The 22,288-nt window shown below is 45.8% G+C and overlaps 1 protein-coding gene across 1 annotated transcript; it reads left to right on the forward strand.

The window, feature by feature from the left end:
- Positions 1 to 11,277: 11,277 nt before the first annotated feature.
- Positions 11,278 to 11,857, forward strand: LOC117186145. The gene is made up of 2 exons (XM_033386322.1): positions 11,278 to 11,673; positions 11,740 to 11,857. Exons 1-2 carry the CDS (start codon positions 11,446 to 11,448, stop codon positions 11,827 to 11,829), a joined length of 318 nt encoding a protein of 105 aa, XP_033242213.1. The 5' UTR covers positions 11,278 to 11,445; the 3' UTR covers positions 11,830 to 11,857.
- The last annotated feature ends 10,431 nt before the right edge of the window (positions 11,858 to 22,288 follow it).

Genomic DNA, 22,288 nt, shown 5'->3' on the forward strand with positions numbered 1-22,288 from the left:
CAACGGAACAATAAAATGGCAAAACGGTTATGAAAAACTAAGGGGCACGTACTTACTAAAGTACTGGAACGATACAACAAGCATTAATGAAAATAAATTTACAAACATTCAGAAAACTATAACCAAACCACAAACTCCAATGGTACAAGTAGGCCCATTGCAAGAAAAACGCATACAAATACTTTCGCTCAAAGCACTCGACGAACTTCACATCAACAATACGAAACATGTAAACTTCCATCAAACTCACTCCTCCATAAATAGTATAACTCTTGTTACGCTATTTACAATTGCAATAATACTGATCATAATATCACATGTGTGTCGAAAACCACAAAAAGTGATACTCAACATTTCTCCAGAGATACCAGACATCAAAATCAAAACTGATGCAAAGATATCAACAAACACAAACCAAAATCTTGAATTTAATAACATACCATATTTCTAAAATTCATTTGAGGACAAATAAATAAATAAATAATTCTGTCACAATTTACACAAAAAGTAAAAACCATTTTCTGCCTAAGTCAAGAACCGAAACATTGTATTTCTGGAAGTGCTTATGCGTTCCACTTCAAGTCAGCACTTCACGAGAAACCGTCGCCCCCACCCCGTCTTCGACGTCGCGACTGCGATAATGTCGACAATGCAATTATGATGACTCCGCTGTTCTTTACCCCCAACATCGACCAGCAACATTGATTTCCTATTGCCGGTCAATGACTACAACTCCGCTGTCGCCACCGACGTCGCCGCCTACAATAATTCTGATGACCCCAGCAATTCGGCCACTGCCGAAGTTCCTCTGCCGCGATCATCGATAGGTTTCTTTAAGAATTATAATTCTAGATTAAAGCAGTCGCATTCTGATATTCAATAAAAGCACTTCGCTAACTTGAACCGAATAAAAATAATCTTTTATTTTGTCCTTCCAATAAGGATAAAATTAACTTATATCAACGAGCAGCTTACAAAAGAAAACTACCAGATTTTTAAAGAAGCTTTAAAAATGAAGAAGCATCGACAGCTGCAGTCTGTGTTTACGCGCAGGGGTACTGTTCACACAAAAGTCCGCCAAGAAAGCGAGCTCCGGGAAGTTCTCAAAATACAGGAACTGCGAGAGATGCAAGCCGAAACCGAGGGACTTGCAGCAGGAGGCGGGAATTATTCGTTTCGTCAATAAAAAAATATTAGTAAGTTTTTTATGTTAGCCTTAAGTATCCCTAATCTAACCGTTGTCCTATATACTATTACTAAGTGGGCCCATGACTTCTCTTACCATACTGTCATTCTTAGTTTTGATAAAACTCATTTGAAATGGACAATTGGTGAAGCAAAAATCGGGTCTACAAATCTGCCATATTAATGCACAAAGCTTGCCGAAAAAAATTTAAAAATTTAGACATATGTTCGTGGATTCAGGTGTGGATGATATATGTGTTTCAGAAACTTGGTTTGTTCCTGACATAAGTGACTCGTTAATTGAATGTAGCGGGTACAATGTGTTTCGATCTGATCGTGTAGGGCATGCCGGGGGCGTTGCAATATATATAAATAACAAGATAGCTGCTAAACTCGTCTGTAAGCAAATACCTGGCAGCGCTATAGAATACATTTTTCTAAAGCTGAGGATACTCACTGGGCAGACTATAAAACCAGTCTAGCACTATACAAAAAAGAAACGAGGAAGGCTAAAAGAGCCTCCTGGCAAAAATTTTGCTTCGAAATCGAGGAAACGTCGGAGGCCGCAAGACTCCGGAAAGTTCTCTCAAAAACTACCCCTTCGGTAGGTTACCTCAAAAAGAATGATGATACGTGGAACAACTCCAGTGAGGAGTCCCTACACATTCTGCTCGACACGTATTTCCCCGGATGTACAACCACCGTGCCGCTTCCGATTATATTTCGTAGTGATCAGACGTGTTTTTGTTTTGCGCTCCGCATTTTTTCCTTTTGTTTTGAATAAACAGCCGGTGTTTTCCTAACTAAATTCTAATTATACTTTCTAACCAGACAGCAATCTGGAAACCTATTCATTTACGCGAGTGCATGCCTTTTGATTTGTGTTAAAACATTATTTAACTTTTTATTTTTTGGCGTCGGCTTGTGCTTGTGTTTGTGTTGTTGCAGTGAGCTCTCGTCTGGTAGCTTTTGTTGTTTTATTACTCTCTCGCTATCACCTCAACTTCAATAACTGTTCTTTCTCTCTCGCTCCTTAAACTTTCTGAGCAATAGCGCTCTCTGCTTAGTAGCTCTCGCTATAACCGCTCTCCACTCTGCTCTCTTTTTTTACCAATTCCGCTTTGAGCGTTGTCTGGCACATTGGTCTGATACCAATTTGTTTTGCAAATAATAGTAAATAAATAAATAATAAAATGGAATACGCTGTGGTCTGTGCCAAAAAAAGCTGTAAGAAGCAGATCACCCACGATCAGCCGAATTTCCCCTGCTGGCTCTGCAGGGGACAGCGACAGCGTAGTGCACGCAAAATGCGCTGGATATTCTGGCCTCGTGAGTGATGCTATAGCCAAACGTAATGGCTTGCATTACAGTTGCGAGGCATGCCGTGCGGTGGAGAAAGACATGGTGGCTTTCATGAGGCAGACGCGGAGTGGCTTTAAGGAGCTGACCGTTGGTTTTAAAAACCAATACGATCGGCTCCTAGCCATGGAGGCTCAGTTTAGCGGTTTAAAACTGCTGAATGAGTCTCCGAGGCGTAAAAAGGTCACTCCGCGGGATCTGCAATTGCCAACCGTCACTCAGCCGTGCGCCGCCGAAAAACTGACTCCGACCACTCCAAGTGTGCAGCAGTTGATCTCGTTTGCCACTCCAAGGGCAACGACAGCTGCTGGCGATGCAGATTCGGTAGCCGAATTCATCGCCTCGGAGAATGTGCAGCCAAGTACGTCTGCAGCGTCCGTGTCCGTGGTGTCCGCAAGTTCGCTAGTTGTCCCGTCTATCCCGATCCCACCAGTAAATAGACGTTCCGGACCTCCGGATATTGCCACCACAGGTACTAGGCCTGTGGTGACTAAACCACTGGTGGGAGTCCCACCAAAACGACAAGTTTTTGTTTCACGGCTGGCCCCTGACCTCACATCTAATGATGTAATTGCTTTTATTCAAAGCAAAATAAAAGCCGTGGCTTTAAAGGTGGAGAAATTTAACTTCTCTTATGCCAGGGAGATAGCCTCGCTTAAGATAAGCATCTCCCCAACTCAATTTGACACCATTTGCTCCGCCAAATTTTGGCCGGAGCATTTGGTGGTGAAGGAGTTTAAGGCTAAGAAGAAGAATAGGCCCCCCCATATCCCTTCCAAATCTTTCCAGTGTGCCACCCTCAACCTCAACTTCATCTTCCTCAACTTCCCGTCTTGCTTCCACCTATCCAAAAAACTAACTTCTCTTTTAGTAACCTATCAGAATGTAAGAGGCTTGCGTAGTAAGCTCAGCATTCTTTTCCGGGATAGTGTTGCATTTGCTTCCCACGTTATTGTGTTTACTGAAACCTGGTTAAAGCCAGACATTCTTAGTTCCGAGGTTTTGGCAGGTCGGTACACAACTTTTAGAAAGGACCGTTCGTCTCGACGTGCAGGAGGGGCTCTGATTTCAGTGGACTCTATCTTCACGTCGGAACACTTCACAGTCCAGGTTTAACCGGAACTGAAATTCCTGTGTGTAAAACTGATTCTTCCCGCTTTCACTACATTCATTTCACATTCTTCGGATATCTCTATTTATGAGCAGCATTTGTCCATTTAACTGCTGTTTCTTCCTCGCTATCAGATAAAGATCATATGATAGTTCTTGGTGACTTCAACTTGCCAGGAACTGTTTGGTCTTCGGTAAACGAGTCTAGTAACCTAGTGCCCATGTCACGAAATGACTTTGTTGATGGGTTGCTTGACCTGTCCCTGTCTCAAGTCAATCATGTGAAAAATCGCGTCGATTGCTTAATCTGTGCTTTGTATAGGATCCGACCTTAGTGTTGTTAACCCGAGCCCTGCCGCTCACTATACCTGAAGATGCCTACCATCCTACTTTCGACATGTCGCTAGATATAGGACCGACTGTATTGGATCGGTCGAGAAGGCCACCGGAACGTGTCCGTTGCTTTCGTAAAGCCGAGTTTACGAAGCTTAATAATCTAATTAGGGGTTTTGATTGGTCCGCTTTGTACTTTTGGTGGTCTTGGCACATTTTTTGATTCTTGTGTCCCGCTTTCTTGTCCGATTAGATCTGGAAAACCCCCTTGGCTTACCAAAGAGTTATCCAGCCTTAAAAACTCAAAACCAAGACTTTATACAAAATTTCATGAAGTGGGTTCTCCTACTTCTCACTCTCGCTATGTAATAGCTCGGTCAAACTTTACAGTTCTTAATGCACAATGCTATAAGAACTACCTATCTACTACCTATCGATGCAGGATACGTTTTTCTCAGGACCCCAAACAGTTTTACTGCTTTGTAACAAGTAAGCGTAGAATGTCCGCACACCCATCCTCGCTATCATTTTGTAATACGTCGGCAAATAATGATCAGGCAATTGCCGATCTTTTTGACCAATTCTTCCAAGCCACCTATTCTGAGGAAAGCTACTCTGGTCATCCGTACCCATACAGTCCCTTGTTAAATGAATGTTCCCTACTTCATGATCTTCGACTAGTTAAGCCGGTGTTTTCACCGGGTCCAGACGGGGTTCCAGGTTGTGTACTCAGGTACTGCGCCGAGGCTCTGTGTGGACCTTTGCTTAAACTATTCACCCTGTCCATTGATTCTTCTTGCTTCCCCCGATTAAGAAACCGTACATATCAAAACCTAAAACCGAAAAACTGACTTCGACCACTCCAAGTGTGCAACAGTTGATCTCGTTTGCCACTCCAAGGGCAACGACAGCTGCTGGCGATGCACATTCGGTAGCCGAATTCATCGCCTCGGAGAACGTGCAGGCAAGTACGTCTGCAGCGTCCGTATCCGTGGTGTCCGCAAGTTCGCCACCAGTGATCAGAAAATCAGGACCTCCGGATATTGCCACCACAGGTACTAGGCCTGAGGTGACTAAACGACAAGTTTTTGTTTCACGGCTAGCCCCTGACCTCACATCTAACGATGTAATTTCTTTTATTCAAAGCAAAATAAAATCCGTGGGTTTAAAGGTGAAGAAATTTAACTTCTCTTATGCCGGGGAGATAGCCTCGTTTAAGATAAGCATCTCCCCAACTCAATTTGACACCATTTGCTCCGCCAATTTCTGTTGAGCCGCATAAACTTCACGATTCCTATTAGACTCACTAGGAGTTGTATACCGTTGTTTCTTCCACTTTGTAAATCTAATTATTCCTTGCATGAACAGTTTACGGTCTTAAACTAGGAATATAATTCCCTCTACCATATTATATCCACCACTTATTCTCTTCCTCTTATTAAATTACTAATCCGTACACACCTTTCTAGTAATTAGTATTTTTAGATTGGTATTTGTATTTTGAATGCATGCCTAGTTCTCTTAGTAACTTTAGTGCTAATTTTCCTCGAATATTAGTCTAATCGCTAACAGCCTTCTGCTAGTTTCAGACAGGCCACTTGACGGTGCAGTAATTGCATCGCCTCTTGAAAGATGCAGTCATTGCATGTCAACGTCCAAGACAAAAACAAGTGACCGAATTACTAGGGCTAGGAAAGTTCGAGCTGCACAAATGGCGCGGCAATTATCAAGGAATGGACAACAACACCAGCCTTGAGCCCCTGATGCTAAAAACAGAGGACGTAGCTAAAACTTTGCGGATATATTGGTCAAGTCTAGAGGACAAATTCAAATTCTGCTTTAACATAAAGGTTTCCGCAATCGTCACGAAGCGATCAGTGCTGTCCGAATGGGCTCAGGTGTTTGATCCGTTAGGGTTCTTGAGTCCCTTGCTGATCTTGGGCAAGATTTTGTTTCAGTAACTTTGGCTTCTAAAGCAGGATTGGGACGAGGAGTTACCAGCAAGCTACGCAACTCAATGGCTTCGAAATAGAGAAGAACTGAAACTAATTTACAAATTTTCATTTCATTGCACTTTGCAACTGTTTGGTTTCTCTGACACATCCAACAGAGCTTACGGCGGCGTAATTTATGCTCGTGTTAGGGATGAAGGGGGAAGAATTTCGGTGCGACTGGTAACGGCCAAGTCCAAAGCAGCCCCAGTTAGGGTAACATCATTGCCACGCTTAGAGTTACAAGGGGTATTGTTAGTGGCCAAGCTAATGGCAAAGGTATGCGCCTGTCTTCACATGCCGGTACAGAAGGTTAACAATTTCACGGATTCCACAATTGTGTTAAATTGGCTGTCGTCACATGCTAGTCGATGGACCAACTTCGTTGCTAACAGGGTGGCTCAAATACAAGAGCTCACACGTGTACAGGATTGGTTCAAGGTCGACACAAAATCAAACCCTGCAGATATTGTATCTAGGGGATTATTGGTAATTGAATTGAGCAAGTCAACGATGTGATGGAACGGTCCAGAATTTTTAATGGACGCAGCAGATGACTGGACCAAATTTAATTGGAGTGAGGAAATACAAACAGTGCCGGTGGAGAAGAAATGTAAGTTCTCGCTGACAGTTGGTAAGGTAGAAAGTAATGAGAAGTTAGATGTCGTGGGGAGATGCAAATTTGCAAATGATTTCCTCAAATTGCAGCGAGTTTTTAGCTATATTTTTCGCTGGCGTAGAATATCGTTGAGATCAAACTCAAATTAAGCAGGCAACCTTATTGCGCTATATTGTGTATAATGTGCAGCAGTTGAGCTTGCACGAGGAATTCATTAAGCTTAAAGAGGGAAAGGTGATACAATCAGCGAGAATTCAGAGTTTAAGCCCGTTTTTACAAGAGGAAGAGGGAATAACTATTATTCGAGTCGGCGGAAGGTTGTCCAATGCCGAATTGCCATTTGACACAAGGCATCCCATCTTAATGCCGAGCAACCATAAAGTGGTAGAGGCGCTTGTTGAACTCACACATAGAAAGAATTAACATGCCGGAGCACAATCGCTAAACGCTTTTTTGCGACAGAGATATTGGGTAATCAATTGCAGGAAACTTGCCCGCAGGGTGATCCGTGGCTGCATACCATGCTTTCGTCGTCGGCCGCTCGCTGCAACACAGTTGATGGGAGCGCTGCCAGCTAGCCGAGTGCGAGGCTATATCTACCCCTTCGAGCGCGCTGGACTGGACTTTACTGGGCCAATATGGATGCACTTTCACATGCGAGGAAAACGCCCAGTAAAGGTGTATCTGTGCATATTTGTATGCTTCGCAACAAAGGCCTGCCATATAGAGATCGTGTCGGACTTAACCTCAAATGCGTTCATCGCGGCGCTAAAATGGTTCTTTGCAAGACGTGGATTGAGTTCTGACCTATATTGCGACAACGCCACCAATTTTGTAGGTGCGTCACGAGAGCTCAACAGAGCTTTCGACTCGCCAAGTCAGAAGCTCATTGACGACGAATGCAGCCAGCGAGGAGTCAGGTTTCACTTCAGCCCCCCACGCTCCCCTCACTTTGGAGGATTATGGGAGAGTGCCGTGAAGGTGGCCAAGCAGCTGCTTGTGAAATGCCCCAACAGCACAGCACTAAACTACGAAGATCTTGCAACTGCCATCACACAATTAGAAGCGGTGATGAATTCGAGACCTCTGCATCCCTTGTCATCGGACCCGAATGACTTCGAGGCGCTAACTCCTGGTCATTTCTTGGTTGGTCGACCCCTGAACGTGTTGTTCGAAGAAGCGGACAAAGTGGAGCACTGTAGCCAACAACATTCAACTTGGTACACTGGTCCTTATTGCGGAAGACAACGCTCCGCCCGGACAATGGCTGCTGGGAAGAGTTGCAGAGTTACAGCCAGGAGCTGATGGTGCAGTTCGTCATATCATAATAATCAAATCAATCAAAGTAATCAGAATCAGCTGGATATGGTCCTACATTTTCGATATTTTCCGATCTTTAAAATTTGTGATGTATGTAATAGATTTTCATAATGGGCACCTTCACCAGCACAATGTATTATGCAACATGTATCAGGTTTCATGTATCATGTTTTTGAGTTATTAAGCTTTTTCGGCTTTACGAAAGCAGCGAACACTTTCAGATAGCCTACCCACCCACTCCCATACAATTGATACAATATCGACCGACACTTCAGAATAGGATGGCAGGAGTCTTCAGGTATAGTGAGCGGATGGGCTAGGGTTAACAACACTATGGTCGGATCCGAGACAAAGTACAGATCAAGATATAGTCCGAAGGAATTTTTCCAATAGTTAATTTGAGATAGTGACTGATCAATTAAGACGTCAGTAAAGTGATTTCCTCACATAAGAAAAAAGTTGTTAGACTCGTCTAAGTCCATATCTGATTTAGACGACTTTTATATCGGACATGTGCTGCTCGTATATTGTGATACACTTGGCTTGTTTCCCAGAGGGCAATGCCGGCTAGCTGTCGACCCCTTGCCCGCGAAATGTAGACAAAAAAGGAGACATACTACTTCTCGGGACATCAAAACTAACAACAACCTAAAGACAAAGAAAATCATAAACAGACGGCTATCAAGTGGGTGAAGCTTGGGTGTTATCACTTCGCGCGCCCGCCCTACCTGTGACCAAACACAACGTTCATTTTGGCCACCCTCTGCTGGAACGGTAACGGCTGGCCTAATCCATGGCTTACGCCACGCGCCCTCCCTCTATTTTAAATTTACTGCATCATGCTTCAGTATATATCCAAGCTTTAATAATTATAAATTGACAATTTCATCTTTCTCCTTAATAAATAGCTATACTCAAAATTATCACTAACCACAAAGAAACACCAAAACGTTCGACACAAAGGCAAACAAGGAAATAACTGCTGAAATTTCGTTCAACCAACAGGCATACCCTCACCCATACGTAATGGAATATGTTCAGATGAGTGGATCCAGTTTTACGGGAGTTAATTTAACTCGGGCCCCTACGGAGACTTAAACTACCAAGAGCTCTTGTTAAGGGTCCCCGGGACATAAACAATAAACAATATTTTTCCACAAATCGCTCGACCAAATACGGTGTACTGATGGGACCCCCGCGTCACCCACTAAGGGTTAATCTTCTGGAACTGAACAGCTGATCGCAGATTTAGGTTCGTGAAAGGTGTTGGTGTTTTTACATATTTTTTTCAATGGCCAAGATTTTACGTTAAACGGTTTAAGCTAATACTAAATACTAAATAAAGGACAACACACGGAACAAAATAACATTTAATGTGGAACGGTGTTTGGAGTGCGGATTATGTTTTTTTCTTTAAGTTCAAACGACGTGGGCGATCGCGATCAAATTTCGACGTTACTCTTCCGTCTACGCTCCACGATTTCCATAATCCAATCCACGTTTTCTAATATTTTCACTCCTATTTATCCCCTTTTCCCTTACTAATACATATAACTAATCCTATTCTATTACTTATATCCCCAGTACGGCTCCAGCTCCCCCCGATGTCCCCATACACCATCGAGCCTCTCTGGACTTCCGCTAGATGGCGCGTCGCCCTCAGCCCTGGCCACCTATCGATCAGGTGGGACTGGAACACCACCACGAGTATGTCGTCAGTCCCAGGAGGGACAACATATGCGTGGGCATGCCCACCGGATTCCGGAACACTATTGAGCACACGCCGGCGTGCCCTGCATTCTTCTGCCGCGCCCAACGTAGGCCACACCCACACCTCACTACATTCTCAGGTCTTTGGCGTGGTACACTCCTATGGGACGGCCGTTAAGGTCCTCCAGAGCATACGCGTTCTCTCCTACTGGCTTCACTACCCGGCATCGGATGAATTTGCGCGCGAACTTGGCATTAAAGCCTTTTCCGAAGTCACTAAGGACAAAATTTCGGCGGAATACCTCTTGTCCCGGCCTCGCGTAAAACACCCGAGCTCGCTGGTTGTACCTTACCCTACTACGCTCGTATGCCTGATGTAAACTAGCGCGAATCCTCTCGTGGATCAGTTGTCGCTTGTCCTGACCCTCCAGCAGCGATATGTCATGCTCGCCGATTGACCGCAGTCGCTTTGCCAGCTTTTAGCATGACCCATGCAAATACATTTGCTGCCCGAAGACTGCAAAGAATGGTGTTACGCCTGTCGCCTCGTGAACCGAGTTCCTTATAGCCAGTTCTATCTCCGGCAGATGCACATCCCAGTCCCGGTGATCGTCTTCCAGATACGCCCGAATCGCGCTGAGTACTGTGCGATTCACGCGTTCGGCTGCATTACTCTGCGGAGAATACACTGGCGTCCTCATATGAGTGACTCCGAATGCATCGGTCATCTCCTTAAAAGTTTTCGAGACGAACTGAGCCCCATTGTCCGAGTGAATCATCTCCGGCACTCCAAACTTGTAAAACACCTCGTGAACGAGGAATCTTACAACTTCCTTTGCTGTGGCCTTGGTCATGGTCTTTAGGAATGTGAACTTAGAGAACTGGTCAACTACAATAAATATCCACGCCTGACCGTTCTTTGACCGCGGATATTTGCCCAAAAAATCAATATAAAGTTTTTGGAACGGGCGCTCTTGCCCCATCCCGACCTGCATCCGATAATTCGGCGCTTTCGACTCCTTGCACACGGTGCACCGTCGGATATAATCCCGCACCTCTATCGCCATGTTCGGCCAGTAAAACTGCCTACGCAATAAATGCAAGGTTTTCGCGATTCCTCCGTGCGCTGTCTTCTTTTCCGAATGTGCTTTGTCTATGAACGCGGCCGTCAGCGAACTCGGAACCCACAATTTCCAGACGGCGCCCTCCAGTTGATCATCCAATCGTTCAAAGCGCATGCGCTTGAATATCATGCCGTCAACAATCTGGAGATCAGGTAAGCGGTCTTGGTTCTCTGTTATTTCCTTCCTTAACTCCTGATATTCTCCAGATTCAAACTCCACCGTTTCAAAACCCAGGATACTACTCGGATCCACTTCCAGCTCTTCAATACTGCGCGACAATGTATCTGCCACTACATTGTCCGCTCCTTTCCGGTGTTCTATGCCGAAATCGAAGGCCTGCAGTTGAAGGGACCAACGAGCTAAGCGACCATCCAGGTTCTTCATGGTCATGAGCCATTTGAGACTGGCGTGGTCAGTTATGACTGTAAACGGCATAAGCTCTACGTACGGACGGAACTTAAGGATCGCCATGAGGGCTGCCAGACACTCCTTCTCTGTCACCGAGTAGTTTTTTTGGTGGCAATTAAGTTTGGCAGAAAAAAACGCTATGGGCCTCTCGTTCTGCTCGTCATCCCGTTGGAAGAGTACGGCTCCTACCCCATAATGTAAAGCGTCGCACTGTATGTAGAAGTGCCGCTTGAAATCCGCGTGTACCAGGACTGGTGCCGAGGTGAGTGCAGCTTTTAACTCCCCTATGGCTCGTTTTGCCTCCTCCGACAATCTTTCCATTTCCCGATTTTTTCAGGGCGTCAGTGAGCGGAGCGGCCTTCTCAGCATAGTTCTTTATAAAGCGCCGGTTCCAGCCCGCAGTTCCCAGGAAACTACGCAATTCTCGAACAGATCGCGGCTCGGGAATGCGCAAAATGGCCGACACACGATCCGGATCCATCTTCAGCGCTCCTCCTCCCACTATAAATCCCAGGTATTTAATGTTTTTATAGCAAAAATTAGATTTGCTCAGCCCTATCGTTGAATTTGCTTCTCGTAGACGCTCGGCAACCTGTCGCAGAACCTTCACGTGCGTTTGGAAGTTCTCAGCTATAATCAGCAAGTCGTCGAGATACGCATAGACGTTTGAACGCATCTCAACCGGAATCACCTTATCGACCAGTCTACATAGGCGTTGTGCGGCGTTGCAGAGGCCAAAGGGCATCATACGGAACTGGTAAAGAGGCCGTCCCGGCACCGTGAACGCCGTATATGGTCGACTCTGCTCGTCCAGCTCGATTTGCCAAAAAGCGAATTTTAAGTCGACGCTGGAGATATATATCGTCTGATCGAGACGCGACAAAATCCCCTCGATGCTAGGAAGTGGGTAAGCGTCCTTGATGGTTACTTTGTTGAGCTTTCGGGCATCGAGACAGAAACGATTTTTGCCCGGCCTTCGCACCACGGTGGTACGGTTGCTCCACGGACTATCACTGTACTCGATGAATCCCAAAGCCAACATTTTGTCCACCTCACCACACACCACTTCCTGCATCGCTGGCGACAGCGGGTAATGTCGATCCTTCATAGGCTCGGCCTTCTCCACCAACTGAATTTTGTGAGTCTCTCTCGACGTCCTCCCCAGGCCTACGGCTTTGAAAATCAGAAACTCTGCCTTCACCTGATCCAAGGCTGCCTTTTTCTCTTCTGACAACTCCCATTCTTCCTGCACTATCTCCTTCTCCGGGCCTTCCACATAGTGAGCGACTTGATCAGCCAGCACTTCTTCCAGTAATCTGTGAGATGCCCTACTGGACCTTCTCCCATCACCTCAGGAGCCAATGAGAATACCCTCCAAAAGTCTACCCCCAAATAAATTTCCTGTTCCAAGAAAGGGCATACGAAAAACGTTAATCTTTTTACCTCTCCCTTGTATTTCACCGGTATTTCACTCGGCCAACGATTGCGCGATCTTCCCCATTCGCTACCTTCACTATAGAAGAATATCGACGAGCCTCCACACCCAGCTTCTCCAGGAATTCCTAACCATTACACCCTAGCATGCTGTGTGTAGCGCCTGAATCCAACAGGCCTCGCACGGACTCGCCCATTATCGAGATTTCTGCGAAAACTCTCGGGTCTTTCTTGCAACAACGCTTTACTGAAGCAATCACCTGCCTCCTCATCGCTCGCCTTTGCTTAAACCGGGATCTCGCCTTTCTCACCCGCACCGACAGTGCTCGCATACCATCCACTCGTAGTTCAGAAAATATTCTATTTCTGGTTTCTAAATAATTTCTTAAGCGCTCTTCATATGATAAGTTCCTTAACCTAGCATGCAAATTACGTCTATCTAATTCATTTTTATTTTATTCTAAATTCTCTGCGCAGGCCCCTTCTGTGAGCGTGATTCGCCTGCTTGGATCGCACCCCTCTTCACGTTTCCCGCGCAATTCGGACAGGTTGGACAATATGCATCGGGCTTTCCACACCAGTAGCAGAAAATTCGCCTCTCCGATGCCATACAGTCCCTAAAGCCATGATCGGTCTGCCCGCAGTTCCAGCAAATCAACTTCTGTGGAACACGCTGTGTCACTTGCGCTTCCTCAATGACCTCTGCCTCTTCATCGCCAATCGACCGATCCTGCGCGACCTCGCTGACGTTCGCATTCGCCCCGCGACCATAGTTTGTGGCTTTGGGTGCTCCTCGCCACGAAGATCGAGCCTACCTCTTCAGATGTGCCTCTATTTCCACGCACTCATCCCGCAGTTGGTCTAAGGAATAAACCCGTAATCCGTAGACGAAACTCGCTATCTCATCTGTGAGTGCCTTTTTGACGATTTTTACCATCTCCTTTTTAGGTGGTGGCATCTCCAACCTCGACGCGAGCTTTCTCATGACATGGAAAAAGTCTTCCACACTCTCGTTTGACCGCTGCATTCTTTCTCGCAGTTCTCTCATGCGGTCGAACTCGGACGCCGTGCCTCGGAAACGAGCAATTAAGTCGCCCCTTAGTTCCTGCCAAACACCACCGCCATGATCACGGATGTACTGCCAGTACCATTCCCGCGCGTTTCCTGTAACCAGGGGATGAAATCCCTTTAGAACTTCATCCCACGGACAGCGGCATTGGGCTTGTAGGAATTCAATTCGGAACACAAAATCCTCGACTGTCATTTTGTTGCTGTCTCCGTCGAACGTCACGTCCCATTTTTCGACTCGGCCCCACCGTGGCCAAGGTCTATAACCCGGGGGATTTGGATGCGGATCTTCTCGAGGAATCCCACCAGCTCTCCTACCCTCGCCACGACCCTGACCCGAGTGTCTGAGTGCTATCGGGTCTCGCCAATTTCGCGCTTGATGCCCACCCCGTTGATGCTGCTCACTGGATGCGGTCGGTCCTACTCCTGAAGACGGTTCCGGACCAATACCACCTCGCCCCGAGCGAGCCAAAAATGGTTTTGGTGGCGGAATCGGCGCATCAGTCGTGCTAGACGGCTTCCTTTTCGGGATTGCTCCTCGATACTCCTGCTCGTGGTGAACCTCCTCCCGCTGCGGTTCCTTCTGTTGCTGCAGCTGTCATCATCTGGTGCATCATCTCGATAAACCCCTAACGCAACTCCTGCAACACCCGACTAATCGAGTCAGTGTTCGCTGCCCTGTGTGTCGCATGAGCCTGGGCCAACGATACGTTGACTGCTGATGCCAGTTCGGAAGCAAGCGTGGGTGTAGGATCGGACATTGGCCATTCTTCTGACCTGGCCTGGACCGGTGTTCTTGGCAACCCACCCACAGCTCCAAGTTCCTCCCGATTTTGATCAAACATCGCCCCTGACACTTCTCCTATCTGGTCCACTGTTTTGTTTACGCGTGATCGCGTATGATACTGTCGACTACCCCCTTCTTGTGGCATCTGCACCGAGCAACACCAATATTACAAAAAAATAAAGGGAAACTCCTAAACTAAGATAATATATATAAATAAAGAAATAAATACCCAAAGAAAAAAGTAGTAAGAATAAATAACACCACGCTTCGGACCAATAAATACTCCGATAAATAAATCAATAAATACCGCTATAAATATTGCGCCAACTAGCGCCGTTAACGAGATATATGCAATTAAATATTTGAATAAATAAATAAATAATAACATACATGTATATTCGATCGACACCTAAGACCCTCAAACTTCAAACACATTCCACCCAACACAAAACCTAACAACAAAAATTCTTAACAGTTCTTCTTCTTCTTACAAGATTCATTAAGAGGGGGACACGTGACTAGCCGGGACCAGTAACCGCTCCAGTGTCTGCGCTCCACTTGACAGTCGCCCTACGGATATCCTACAATTACGAACATCACCTTTGTGTGGCCTGTCATCTACTCTAGTCATCGTTCTAAGCGATGGCCGATAAACGAGAAGCCTCACGGTGCATGAGCTCACTTTGCTTGTGATTTGTTCCTGTCATCCATCCATCCAGATGCATCGCGGGTTGTCTTTACGACTCCCGGGCCACCTACTCCTCACCACCTCTCGGCCGACAGACAACAGGTTCAAAAACACGAAGGCGGCTTTGTTTTAAACAAGCAGGTGCGAAACTACAATGAACATTTACCTACATGACTTACTCTAACTTATTCCAATATCACATTCCATCACAGATTTATTCGATATCACAGTCCACCAGGCAATGTGTCCGTCGCAAACTCCTTGTCCATTTTTTTGTTGAATGGCAGTGACTTACGTTCACTTGCGACATGGAATAGCGACAAAATGTTCAACTGTAATTTGTAAGTCCCTATCACATATTTTATATTTCCGTTAACTGCCTCCGTCTATCCATCCCTAGCATCAATCACCCCGCGCCATTAAGGACCAGCTTTACGCTCACCTTAAGCCTGCAGCAGCGACTTCTGCCGGGACAGCTAAACTGCACTTCGCGAGCTGTCGTCTTCTCCACAAAATTTTTTTTTTTTTTCATTCCCCGCATCTGCCTTTACCAGCCCGAGTGACATTTGTTGTAATACCACCCGAACCTGCGTCAGTCCAGATGCATGCGAATTCGAAAAAACCCATTTGTTACACTTGGCTTGTTTCCCAGAGGGCAATGCCGGCTAGCTGTCGACCCCAGGGCTGGGTAGTTCCCCTTGCCCGCCAAATGTAGACAAAAAAGGAGACATACTACTTCTCGGGACATCAAAACTAACAACAACCTAAAGACAAAGAAAATCATAAACAGACGGCTATCAAGTGGGTGAAGCTTGGGTGTTATCACTTCGCGCGCCCGCCCTACCTGTGACCAAACACAACGTTCATTTTGGCCACCCTCTGCTGGAACGGTAACGGCTGGCCTAATCCATGGCTTACGCCACGCGCCCTCCCTCTATTTTAAATTTACTGCATCATGCTTCAGTATATATCCAAGCTTTAATAATTATAAATTGACAATTTCATCTTTCTCCTTAATAAATAGCTATACTCAAAATTATCACTAACCACAAAGAAACACCAAAACGTTCGACACAAAGGCAAACAAGGAAATAACTGCTGAAATTTCGTTCAACCAACAGGGATACCCTCACCCATACGTAATGGAATATGTTCAGATGAGTGGATCCAGTTTTACGGGAGTTAATTTAACTCGGGCCCCTACGGAGACTTAAACTACCAAGAGCTCTTGTTAAGGGTCCCCGGGACATAAACAATAAACAATATTTTTCCACAAATCGCTCGACCAAATACGGTGGACTGATGGGACCCCCGCGTCACCCACTAAGGGTTAATCTTCTGGAACTGAACAGCTGATCGCAGATTTAGGTTCGTGAAAGGTGTTGGTGTTTTTACATATTTTTTTCAATGGCCAAGATTTTACGTTAAACGGTTTAAGCTAATACTAAATACTAAATAAAGGACAACACACGGAACAAAATAACATTTAATGTGGAACGGTGTTTGGAGTGCGGATTATGTTTTTTTTCTTTAAGTTCAAACGACGTGGGCGATCGCTGGCGGTAGCCGGTCAGCCCTAAATTTATATAGGTCCGTGTATACGTGTACGCGTGTGTGTGTGTGAATAGGGTTTCGGGTTTTTACGTGGTGAATGAGACCAAACGTGTGGCACGCACTGGAAGGCGATGCAACGATCGTGCGGTGTGGCTAGAATCGCCCTGGCAGCTAAATCGTCCTCTTTCACCCTCCCCCTTCACACGTCCCGCGCTACTTGGCTCACACACGCGCAATTGGAACGAACTCACTCAGGTTCACGTTGGACAGTCTTCTTCTCTGCAGTCGACTTTCTCGAGCTCCAGTGTTCCTCTCCAGGAAACCTTCTGGCCCGGTTCTGGTGGCTATATTCCTTGCCGGCTGTGAGCAAAATTTTCTGCATTACAACCTATGTTCTCGCCCGCTTTTTCTGTACTCCCTTCAAACTTTCTGTTTTCAGCAAAAAATTTCAAATTTCGACGTTACTCTTCCGTCCACGCTCCACGATTTCCATAATCCAATCCACGTTTTCTAATATTTTCACTCCTATTTATCCCCTTTTCCCTTACTAATACATATAACTAATCCTATTCTATTACTTATATCCCCAGTACGGCTCCAGCTCCCCCCGATGTCCCCATACACCATCAAGCCTCCCTGGACTTCCGCTAGATGGCGCGTCGCCCTCAGCCCTAGCCACCTATCGATCAGGTGGGACTGGAACAAATGAGGATAGAAAAACCGGGAAGATTTAATGTTACACACAGTAATTCCAGGTCTTGTTGACTTGGATAGAGAAATGTGAAGTTGGAGTCCACTGCAATCAAAGCGCCTCCTCCACGTGGAGACGAACAGTCATTTCTAAACGTTTGAGACCTGCTTAAGACCTGCTTAAACTTCGGGGATGAAGATATCGGTTTTGGGCCATTTCTCGGCAATACAATAAGATGGGTTGAATATGCTAAACCACAGGAGGAGAGTGCAGAGCTTCATGAGTAGGACTCTATTTATAATTCTGAAAAGAGAATAAGCTAATTTTTTGGATGGGTAAAAGTAGAGCGGGAAGAAGAGGATGAACTTTGGTTTGATTTTCAATCAGGAATGTTATGCGGCCTTATGTTTAGCCTCCACCACCAATTGCTCCGGTGAAAATATAACTGACTAAAAAAACATACATACATCTTGAATGATGCTTATTCACTGTAATAAGTAATTTAAGCATCTCAAACTTCAACACATTAAGAGCCTATGGTAATTTAAGAAAGTTTACTTTTTGAGTGGTCCGAAATAATTAAATTAGGTCATTTTTTTACCCGATAGAAAACAAGTTAACAGCGATTTCTTAACAAATCTCGCTGCAAACTAAGACTAATAAAAATTGATGTTTAATAACCACAACAAGATTTTTCTGTTTAGCGACAATGCAATTATCGTGCTAAATGCTGAAGTAAGAGCCAAATAAAAATAATAATAAAACTTTGTCCAAACAAGACTAAAATGTTCCCAAGAAGAGTATTTTGGTATTTCTTTATCTCAGATATTCGCATAGATTATATTTTCAATCTCTGTCAATTATTACGATCCCCAAATTTCATCAAAATCGACTGCAGTTTAGGAGCGGCCCTTAATGCTTTTGCTTTGTATCAAAAAAATTACTTCATTAGATGTGAGATCTGGGGCTCTCATTTTAATGCTTCCAATTCCTCGGCTATGCAGTAATTTCCGCAAGGGAATTTCCGTCGGTTTACGTATAATAATAAGTCAGCAGTTTCGGCTCCAAATTTTCGTTTTCTGTGTAGGTTCCTTGTTAGTTCTTCCTGGTGCTCTGGCGGTAAGAAATTCTTCTTTTGCTTTTAGCTTTCTTGGTTTTTTATTTTGTTAGATAAGGTTAACTATTTCACGGATTCCACAATTGTGTTAAATTGGCTGTCGTCACATGTTAGTCGATGGACCACCTTCGTTGCCAACAGGGTGGCTCAAACGTGTACAGGATTGGTTCATGGTCGACACAAAATCAAACCCTGTAGATATTGTATCTAGGGGATTATTGGTAACCGAATTGAGCAAGTCAACGATGTGGTGGAACGGTCCAGAATTTTTAATGGACGCAGCAGATGACTGGACCAAATTTAATTGGAGTGAGGATATACAAACAGTGCCGGAGGAGAGGAAATATAAGTTCTCGCTGACAGTTGGTAAGGTAGAAAGTAATGAGAAGTTAGATGTCGTGGGGAGATGCAAATTTGCAAATGATTTCCTCAAATTGCAGCGAGTTTTTAGCTATATTTTTCGCTGGCGTAAAATATCGTTGAGATCGAACTCAAATTAAGCAGGCAACCTTACTGAAGCTGAAATGGAGGGCGGATTGCGCTATATTGGTATAATGTGCAGCAGTCTAGCTTGCACGAGGAATTCATTAAGCTTAAAGAGGGAAAGGTAATAAAATCAGCGAGAATTCAGAGTTTAAGCCCGTTTTTACAAGAGGAAGAGGGAAGAACTATTATTGCCATTTGACGCAAGGCATCCCATCTTAATGCCGAGCAACCATAAAGTGGTAGAGGCGCTTGTTGAACTCACACATAGAAAGAATTAACATGCCGGAGCACAATCGCTATACGCTTTTTTGCGACAGAGATATTGGGTAATCAATTGCAGGAAACTTGCCCGCAGGGTGATCCGTGGCTGCATACCATGCTTTCGTCGTCGGCCGCTCGCTGCAACACAGTTGATGGGAGCGCTGCCAGCTAGCCGAGTGCGAGGCTATATCTACCCCTTCGAGCGCGCTGGACTGGACTTTACTGGGCCAATATGGATGCACTTTCACATGCGAGGAAAACGCCCAGTAAAGGTGTATCTGTGCATATTTGTATGCTTCGCAACAAAGGCCTGCCATATAGAGATCGTGTCGGACTTAACCTCAAATGCGTTCATCGCGGCGCTAAAATGGTTCTTTGCAAGACGTGGATTGAGTTCTGACCTATATTGCGACAACGCCACCAATTTTGTAGGTGCGTCACGAGAGCTCAACAGAGCTTTCGACTCGCCAAGTCAGAAGCTCATTGACGACGAATGCAGCCAGCGAGGAGTCAGGTTTCACTTCATCCCCCCACGCTCCCCTCACTTTGGAGGATTATGGGAGAGTGCCGTGAAGGTGGCCAAACAGCTGCTTGTGAAATGCACCAACAGCACAGCACTAAACTACGAAGATCTTGCGACTGCCATCACACAAGTAGAAGCGGTGATGAATTCGAGACCTCTGCATCCCTTGTCATCGGAACCGAATGACTTCGAGGCGCTAACTCCCGGTCATTTCTTGGTTGGCCGACCCCTGAACGCGTTAGTAGAACCAGTATACGACGCACTGCTGAAACTGTCCATGAGCAACCAATGGAAACGCAATGGTACACCACATGTTCTGGCACCGCTGGTCGTCGGAATATTTGACGTTGCTGCAGAAGCGGACAAAGTGGAACACTGTAGCCAACAACATTCAACTTGGTACTTTGGTCCTTATTGCGAAAGAAAACGCTCCGCCCGGACAATGGCTGCTGGGTAGAGTTGCAGAGTTACACCCAGGAGCTGATGGTGCAGTTCGGGTTGTAACACTCAGGACCAAGACTGGATTATTTAAGCGCAACGTACATAAGCTCTGACCGCTTGTGACGCCCAGCTCCAGGAAGACCAAGCGCCGGCGCCACAAACACCACAACAAATACACTAGAAACACCAAGACAAGCCATGAAGACTAAGCTATAAGTATTAGTAGAATAAGTAGAACATAAGAGACAATACTTGAAGACCTGAAGACCTGGATACAAATAAATAAGTATAAATAAACAAACAAGAAAGAAAACACAAAAACATAAAAAACCAACCACAGATGATCACCACCAATGGGCCCGTAGCACAGCCACCCACGGTCACACCCACAGCTGGCCGCTCCAAGTGTGACCATCACCCAGGCACCAACGCGCACACTATCAGCCGATCAGTACAAACGCGATAGAGACACATCAGCACAACGCGCTAGGGACATGCCGTACGGATCAACTGGTTTTCGGAAATAAAAGGGGCTCCGCCAGAGCGATGAGCATCAGTTCGGCTCCGGCCAGTAGAGAGGTAAGCATCAGTAGCAGCCACCAGCAGCCCCAGCGATCCTCCCATCCTCCTTCGGAGCGCATTCGACCTCCGCAACATTTATTCTCTTCGGAGCGCATTGGACCTCCGCAACATCAATTCTCCTCGGAGCGCATTAGACCTCCGCAACATTTCTTTTCCTCGGAGCGCATTCGACCTCCGCAACATCTATTCTCCTCGGAGCGCATTAGACTTCCGCAACATTTATTCGCCTCGGAGCGCATTCGACCTCCGCAACATTTATTCTCCTCGGAGCGCATTAAACCTCCGCGACCTCGACCGACACCGACCGGAAGGCCACCAGGACCCGCACGCAACCATCCGCCACATGCGGCCACCCCGAAGGAAGAGCCAGAAGAAAAACCCGCGCACCTACCAAACTTTGTACCTTTTAAGAACAAGCTCAAGCTTTACCGCTCAAGCCCCGCCTTATTCTTGAACCACGAGACTCTCTTTCAGCTACCACACCCAGAGATCAAACAAATTTCTGTGGAACCCGGCGCGACAAGCATACCCCGGCCGAAGCGCCGTCACAGTGGCGCCCGAGCAGGTTGTGGTAGCATAAGAAGCATAATCTCAAAGGTCAAGATGGCAAAACAATGGATAAACCAAGCAAAGAAACTGAAAGTACAAAACTATTGCTACTACAATTCTCGGAGAGAACATACCTCCCAATACATATTCGTGAGAGGCAAGAACAACTAGCAAATAACCAAACACGAGTTAAAAGCCCGCGAACAAAGAGCCCAAGGCAACACTCGCCAAAAGAAGTACCACAAAAACCAACAATGGAAGAGATCAGGGGGAGACCAGGACAGGCAGGAAGAATTCGCTATTCCCGAAACAGATAAAGAAGGGATCACCAGAAGCAGTAGCGATAATAGAAAAAATACGCAAGTGGGGCTTGTTCTTTACAGGAAAGGGAGGGCTACTAGAATTCCTGAGCAGGATGGAGGAATTGGCAGAAACCTACAGGATAGAAGCGGACCACCTCGTATTCGCTATGCCAATTATCCTGGAGGAAAGCGCAGTAGACTGGTGGCACACAAAACCAGCGCCAGTCACATCATGGGAGGAAGCAAAGGTCGGATTAAAGGAGAACTTCATATTCCCAGACACCAGGAGGAGCTAGCAAAGCAAGTGGCAGAACGAAAACAAGCGAAAACAGAACCAGTTCGAGACTATGTCCAAGAGATAAGGAGGAGTCCAAGGTTAATGAGGTTCGGAATCTACACAGACCAGGAAAAACTGGAAATAATATACCAGAACTGCCGGCTGCCTCTAAAACTATACGTGAAGAGAAGAGAATTCCAAGCACTGGCAGAATTTATGATCATCGCAGAGGAATTCGAAAAGATAGAGACAGATGCAGGACTCTCCAAAGTCGCAGGTCGCCAAGGGAACAACCAACAAAACGACCAGCCATCATGGCAAAGGACGCAATACCGACAAAGGAAATGCCGAAGATGTGGAAACTATGGG

Source organism: Drosophila miranda, chromosome XR (assembly GCF_003369915.1).
Source record: "Drosophila miranda strain MSH22 chromosome XR, D.miranda_PacBio2.1, whole genome shotgun sequence".
Taxonomy (NCBI): Eukaryota; Metazoa; Arthropoda; class Insecta; order Diptera; family Drosophilidae; genus Drosophila; species Drosophila miranda.